The sequence below is a fragment of the Manis pentadactyla genome, chromosome X (genome assembly GCF_030020395.1).
Source record: "Manis pentadactyla isolate mManPen7 chromosome X, mManPen7.hap1, whole genome shotgun sequence".
NCBI lineage: Eukaryota > Metazoa > Chordata > Mammalia > Pholidota > Manidae > Manis > Manis pentadactyla.
In genome coordinates, this window is record NC_080038.1 from 126,681,291 (window position 1) to 126,689,110 (window position 7,820).

Sequence of the window (7,820 nt, forward strand, 5' to 3'; positions counted from 1 at the left end):
TCCCCATTGTATATTCATGGCTCCTTTGTCTTATATTAATTGGGGAATGTTTTTTTATTAACTTCTATTTCCTTGCATCTGGTAAGAATATTATAATATAATATTGCTTATTTGAAATATATCATGACTTCTTTTGATACTTGACTTATGTTTTAGTTTTGGAAATATTTCAAATGTGATTGGAAATTTTGTATATCCTATATTTTTTGGTCTCAGGATTCAGTATGTGTGTGTGTGTGTGTATTAACTGAAACTTCAAAATTGTGTTGTTGAAAATGATACATTTCTTATATATCTGCTTTATCAGTTTCTGAGAAGGGTGTGTTAAAATTTCCTGTCTAGTAATAGGGATTTGTCAATTTTTTCTAATTCTTCTGTCAAATTGCTTCAGCTTTCAGAGCCTCAGTTTCTTTGTATGATGAAATGAGAAATTGTGTATAAAACAAGTATTGAGATTGTAGGCACTACATCAGCCAGAGGTGTTCTTGCTTGGTTGTTATTACTATTATATACAATATCAGTAAATCCAAGAGCTGCCCTATCAAGATGGCTTAGTTTTGGAGAGTGAGGCACATCAGCCAGAATGGAGTCCAAACAAGGAATACTAAATCCAGTTGATCAATCCATATCACCTAGGCTGGGCCAGTGACAATTAGAAGTCATCTCATTCACCAGGAAAAACTGTTTCTTCTAGAATGAGCATGTTTCAGTAGCTTTTTTCAAGTCACCTAAGGGAGAATAGCTTCATGTAGAGTGAGCAATGATAGAACAAGGTGGGTGCCAGACCTCAGAAACCTTGCTTCAGCTAAGCAGGGCTTGAGGACACTGGGGCCTCATGAAGTTGCTGAAGAATACATGGCTCCTGGAAAAATCTTTTAAGATTCTAGACACTTCGAAGGGTCATTTTCCTAAAATATGTTTCTAGATACGCCTTGGCAGTATTCCTATGAGAAATGTTATTTTTTGAGATATCTGAGCAAGATGCTAAAGTAATTGTTGGGAAAGCTCTCTTTCCTGGGTCTAGTTTCAGGAGGAAGACTTAAAAGGAGACCAGAGGGCATGGTGACCCTGCACTCTTACCTGTACACTTTCTGAATGAATGGGATGGCAGGACTTTTCAGGGTATTTTCTTTCCTTCGTCCCTCCCTCTTTTCTTTCCTTCCCTTCATTTCTTTCTTTGTGCTTCAGATATGTTAAGCAAGAATTCAATCTAGACAAAATGTGTTGCTACTGACTCAGTGTTCATCTCCCAGTGCCTTGATGCCACAGTATATGGCACAAATCTAAGATTAAGAAAAGTGACATGATCACTCCAGTGAAAACTGGTGAAGTAGTTGAACACACAGTCAGTGGATATACATAGACTTGAGTTTGAAATTCTGACTCTGCCCCCATACTGGCCAACAAGTCCAGTTTCTCTGATATTCCTTTTCCTCGTGTGTAAAATTGGATAAAATCAGGTTGTGGAACCCATAGAATATACAACAAGAGTGAACCCTAATATAAACTATGGACTTTGGGTGATTTTAATGTGTGACTGTAGGTTCATCAATTATAACAAATGTACCACTCTGGTGGGGGATGTTGATAATGGGGGAGGTGGTGTATATGTAGGGACAGAGGATATATGGAAACTGTACTTTCTCCGCAATTTTGCTGTGAACCTAAAAGTGCTCTAAAAAATAAGGTCTTACTTTTTAAAAAATTTAAAAAACAGATTGTCATGATGATTAAATGAGATAATCTGAGACTCTTAGTGTCTGGCATTTAGTAGGCCCACAGTAAATTCTGGCTCCCTATTCCTTTGTTAAACTGCTATCTACTTAACTGTGTCCTGCTTAGAGCTCCACACAAACCCTCTTCAATTTTGCATCAACTATTCACTAAGGCATATTATTTGTCCACCCAATGATCCCTTATTTTGCATAGCTCACTACTGGGAAAGCTAAATATAAATATGGCTCATTTCTTCAAAGGACTTTAATCTAGTTGTGAATACAACACACACACACACACACACATCAAATCAATAGGAAGCAATGAATTTGTAAATGCTGAGTTATAATGCTGGAGGACAGGCATAGGAAAGGTCACACTGGAAATATATATTGGATAGGAGGTAGAATATTGAAAAAAGAAAGAAGAGGTGGATTATTAACACACCTCTGGACTTTTCAGAAGGTTCAAAAGTAGACACAGATGCCCATTGCAGAGCCCAAAGATGGAGTGCATACAAAGTCACTATTCTCCCCATAAACAACATTTATTGACTGCCAATTTGGTTCTAGGCACTAAGGTGGCTGAATAGCTGTGGTACACTTTGGTCCTCCCCTCTAAGACATTAATCTAGGAGAGGAGGCAAAATATTAGTATAAGAAAGTGGAATAGAATACAGCAGTATAGTAGTATAGGATGATTGCTTGCTGCAATAATTAGTCCTAAAGTTCCAAGGAAGGAGTGAACATTTTTGGTCAGGACAAGAGGAAGATCAAGATTAGAAATATGGGAAGCATTTTTCACCGATGAAAAGTGAGGACATTGTGAATTTGTAAAATCATAAGTGCAAAAGGGAGAATATAAAGCATGGGGTTGTAAAATATAAGGATTGAGGAGTAAGATTCTGACTGTGGAGGCCTTGCAAGTTAAGAGATTTGCACTGTATTCTGAAGACATGAAAGAGCCATTGAAGGGTTTTAAGTAGGGCAGTGATATGGTCAGACTTCTGTTTAGAATGATTATAAGGCAGCAGTAAGGAAGATAAATCAGTCAGGGGAAAACCTTGAGGCAGTGAGACCAGTTAGGGGGCTACTGCAATAGTCCAGGCAAATGAGAAAATAGAGAAAAGCCTGCCTTAGGAGAGAGGAATTCCCAGTAAGAAAGGTGTCAGGAAGCAAGATCCACCTCTAGCCTCTTCACTAGGTCCACCTGAAGTGCCTTCACTAGGTCATACTTGTTCAGACCTTGCCCAAACCTAACTTGACCATAAGTTTTCAGCCAGGAAGTAATTGCCTGATGGCCCCTTGTGACCAAGGGCTCAAATTTGCTGGTCATCTGGCCAATCTGAGGAGTGTGGACTACAGACAGAGAAAAGAGTGAAGTTTTTATGGAGGTCTTGGCCTCTGTAAAGCATGACTCTTACCACAGCTCTAAGCAGCCATATACTCAAAGTCATCTTAGGTAAAATTAGGGAAATCAAACTCTATTTAGAATTTCCCCACACATAGTGGTAAGGGATTGTTTTGATGTTACTAAGAACAACAAAGAAAGCATATCAGCCCTACCCACCATCTCCCCATTTCCTTAATATCTTTTGTTTCAACCTAATCATCTCTCCATTTCATCAGTACCTTTTGCTTCTAAATTTGCCCTCTACCCTACCCTACCCAAACCAGCCATTTATGCATTCTAGATTCTTCCAACCCAGCATTTGATCCCCAATTCATTTCGCCCCCTTCACTACTCATCCATTCCTAACACTCCTCACTCTGTATAGACTTTATTCAAACCACCCACCTCTCCCTATGAACTCAATCCATCCTGCTTCCTTTGCCTTCAGTCCCAGCCTCACAGTTTATATCCCTTGGTGCATGTTGAAAGGCAATTTCAGTAATCCAGGAGGTGATACAGCAGAGTGAAAAGAACATAAGCTCTTTGGACAAACAGACCTGGATTCAAATCCTGTATTCACCATTCATTAGTTGTGTGACTCTAAGTTGTATCCCTTTTTAGCTATGGTATTCCCTTCTGTAAAATGGGAGCAATAACAGTACCTGCATCACAGAGTAACTTGGAAAATTATTATGAAATAACTGATTCACCATTTAGCATATAGAAAGTACTCCATAAATATCAACTTAAGTGAACAGTCATAGGCCAGTTTCCTCTAGGATGGGATCTTCTGTATTCCCCAAATGAGTTGGAAGCTGACAAAAGATAGTGACCAGAGCTTTCTTCCTTGTGATCCCTTTTCACCCCTGTATCTGGTATAGAGTTCGGTATATAATAGGTATTCGATTAATTTAGTGCCCTGATTAGGCATGATCCAAAGCTGCATGTAGAGAATTGGCTATGGGAAAGGGAGTCTTAGGGGGTTGAATCTATTGTAAATTTGAGAGACCAAATTTACCAGAAAGGAAACAAAACTTAGAAACTCTGCACTCTGAAGGTAAAGCATCTTGCCTTATACCAAAACAGTGAAATGCAGCAGAAGGAGAGTTTTAGAGTCAGAGGGTCCTGAATTGAAACCCAAGTTTCACTGCATACAAGCTATGTGACATTGAACAAATCACCAAACTTCTTTAGAGTCTCAGTTTCCTCATTCATAAAATGAATATAATAATACCAGAGTTGTGAAGAGGATTCAAGGCACAATCTATTCAAAATTTCTTAGGATAATGCCTGAGATACGGTTGGTGGCCAAAAATATGTCACTTCCATCCCCTTCCCTTCTCCGCCTTTCTTTTACTGCATTGGACATCATAGAAATCTGACCATGAGGAGGGAGAACAACTGTGAGGCCTTCTTGAGAATGTTCTGATATATTTCCTTCACATCTTTGTTCCTTAGACTGTAGATAATTGGATTGAGCATGGGTATGACTACTGTGTAGAATACAGAGACCACCTTGTCTCTGCCTAGTAAGTACTCAGAGGATGGGCGCAAGTAGATGAACACCGTAGTTCCATAGTACAGGCTGACAGCGGTCAGGTGAGAAACACAAGTGGAGAATGCTTTGTATTTGCCCTGGGAAGAAGGGATTCTGATAACAGCCAAGAAGACACATGCATAGGAAACCAGGACAACTGTCAGGGACACCGACACATTAAAGCTACCACAGGCAAAGAGGAGAAGCTGGAGAGCATGGGTGTCAGAGCAGGAGAGTTTTAAAAGAGGAGGGATTTCACAGAAGTAGTGAGAGATGGTATGGGACTTACAGAAGTTCAGATGAAAGGTTGTGCTAGTGAGAAGCGCCATGTTCATCAGGCCCACTGCATAGCTGGCAGCCACTAGCTGCACACAGAGCCGTGGAGACATGATGATATAGTAGAGCAGAGGGTTGCAGATGGCCACATAGCGGTCATAGGCCATGGAAGCCAGGAGGAAGAACTCAGTGGAAGCAAAGATCAAAAAGAAGCTTGTCTGGACCACACAATCAGAGAAGGAGATGGTTTGGCAACCTGGGGAAAACCCCATCAACATTTTGGGGACTGTGACTGAAGAAAAACAGAAGTCAAGCAAGGACAGGTGGCTGAGGAAGAAATACATGGGAGTGTGTAGTTGAGGGCTGAGTACAATGATGGCGAGGAGGCCCAGGTTTCCCACCACTGTGGCTGCATAGATGAGGAAGAAGAGGGCAAAGAGGATGTGCTGAAGCTGAGGATCATCGGTGAGGCCCATGAGGAAGAATTCACTCAACTTGCTGGTGTTGCCTGCTCCCATTGGGCCACTGCCAGTCTGCAGGAGGAACATGCATGACAATAGTGAAACACGTACAGCTCAAGTTCTTAAACAGAGACCTGCAGGGTCTGGCCCTGGCTACCTAGGACATGACATATTGTGTGTGTCTACTATGACCAATGCTTCATCCTGGCTCAGTCATCTCTTGCCGTTCTCCAGTCTACTGATTACAAGGTTTAAAGATATGAGGATGGAATCTGGAGTCAGAAGAATGGGTCTGAATTTCAGCTTTGCCATTAATTGTCTTTGTGACCTTGGGCTAGTGTCTTAACCTCTTTAAATCTTCTGTTAAACAGGGACAAATGCTAAGCTTGTAAGACTGTTTGTAAGAACCGCAAGTGATCATAGATGCATATAAAATGTCTGGAAAAGCATGAGAAGAGGAGAAGAGCAGATACTCATTGAATTCTAATTTCCTTCCTCTTTCCATATCCTTCCCCACACCAAACCTTTCCTCTGCCAAAGCTTAGCCTGAGCATAAAATCAAGGATAGTAATCTTAGACATGGACAGAACTCTACAAACTTACTAGTATTTTCATTATTAGCTATATGTTTGAAGGACAGCAGGGAATGAGTGGAGGGGGAATATCAAACAATATAATGTAGAGGTAAGAGGGCAAGCTCCAGGGTCAATAATTTGTGGGTTAGAATTCAACTCTATGACTTACTAGCCATGTGACCTTGGGCAAACTACTTAACCTGTCTTTGCTTCAGTTCCTTATCTTAACACGAGAGTTATCAAATATTTTCAACTTCATTAATTTACTGTGAAGATGAAGTAAATCATACAACGCACAGTGTCTGGCACACACTAAGCACATGAAAACTATTAGCTATTATTATGATTGGGAGTCTCCTGGTGGTTCTGCTCAAACCACTCACAAGCCCTTTCTAGATTCGATTACTTGCCCCTTGCTAAGAATCCCTTCCTAACTGAGCTCCTGTTACAACCTTTGTGTTGTTAATGCTCCAGTGTGTTAAGGCTGTAGAAAGGATGAGAGCTACTAGTCTCATCTAATACTGCTTTAAAGATGGAGAAACCCAGAAAATGCGGCCTCAAAAGGGGAAGGAAATTGCCCATAGTTGCTCAGGGATCTGGGGTAGCTGCGAGAACTGCAGTCCGAGTGTCCCCTCTACAGTATTCTCTCCACTTGGAGGAGGTAGCAGCCTCTCATCCCTCCTCTTTTAGCAACATGGAATCCATGTCCTCATCAGAACAACAAAAGGCTGCTTCAGCCAGAGTTTCTTGAGAAATCACAATGTTGAATTCTGCTTAGGACCATTTCTATCCTTTCTCTTAATCAGGGAGATCACCAATGTCTGACTGTCCTTTATTTTAACATTACTTTTCCTGTTAAGAGCTGGCATAGTGAAGGACAAACTATAGCACTACCCAGAGGACTGATACCATTGGATTTACAGTCAGAACACCTGGGGTTGTAAGAATAGAAATAGGTTAAATGTAAGAATAGAAATAGGTTAGCATAAGAGTAGCCATCTTAGGGGCCTAAAAGCCATTTCCTGAGTGTGTGTGAACTGGAACTGAGTAAGGCCAAGAAAAACAAGATAATCAATCATGAACACCGGAATAAGGCAGCGGTGACCCTTGGTCAGCTAACCTTGGTCAGTTAATCCTACATACCAAGCTTATCGTGTGGAACCGCCCTGACAATTGAAGAATAGTCTTATCTTGCTCTTGCCTAACCCCAGGATGTATGTCTTGCAAGAATAATGTATAGCTGTGGAAAATTACTATGAGTTAAGTGCTTTGAAAATGCTATATAAACCCTTGGCTCTGAGTGCTCGGGGTCCTTGTTGAAACCCGCTGTGTTGGGCAGACACTTGGACCCCAGCTAGCTGGAATAACAATAAACCTCTTGCTTGTTGCATCGATCTGCCGTGGCCTTCGTCTCCTCACTGGGGGGAAGCACAGACTGGAATAAGGCCATTGGGTCTTACAGGGTCAGTTCTTACTCCACACTCTTTTAGTTCTACAGTGTTTAATAAGTCCTTTCTGAGTCATAGGATCTTCATCTGTACATGTGAATAGTAACACTTGCTCTTCTGATCTCAAGGATTGCTTCAGAGACCCGGGGAGGGTCCCTAGGAAAATGCTTTGTAAAGTGTAAATGGAGTCAGGGCAGACACTCAGAAGGAATGCTGTGGGATAGCCAAATCAGCTTTTAAAAAGTTTTATAACAATGTTAAATTTCTTCTCTGAAGCTCCCTCCTCCCTGGGATCTGCCTTGGCACCTGCCACCCCACATTGGCTTTCATAACACTGACCTCCATCTTCTTATGGGATCCAAGTCAGGGCCTGGAAGAGAAAACTAGATTAGCCTCTGGCAACCTCTAAGTAAAT

General features: G+C 41.2%; 1 protein-coding gene across 1 annotated transcript; it reads right to left on the reverse strand.

Moving 5' to 3' along the window:
* Positions 1-4,476: 4,476 nt before the first annotated feature.
* Positions 4,477-5,439, reverse strand: LOC118935123 (olfactory receptor 1020-like). The gene has a single exon (XM_036931178.2). It carries the CDS (start codon positions 5,437-5,439, stop codon positions 4,477-4,479), a length of 963 nt encoding a protein of 320 aa, XP_036787073.2.
* Between the last annotated feature and the right edge of the window lie 2,381 nt (positions 5,440-7,820).

Coding starts and splice junctions, on each gene's coding strand:
- LOC118935123 (XM_036931178.2), bottom strand. CDS start 5,439: ATGGGAGCAGGCAACACCAGCAAGTTGAGTGAATTCTTCCTCATGGGC.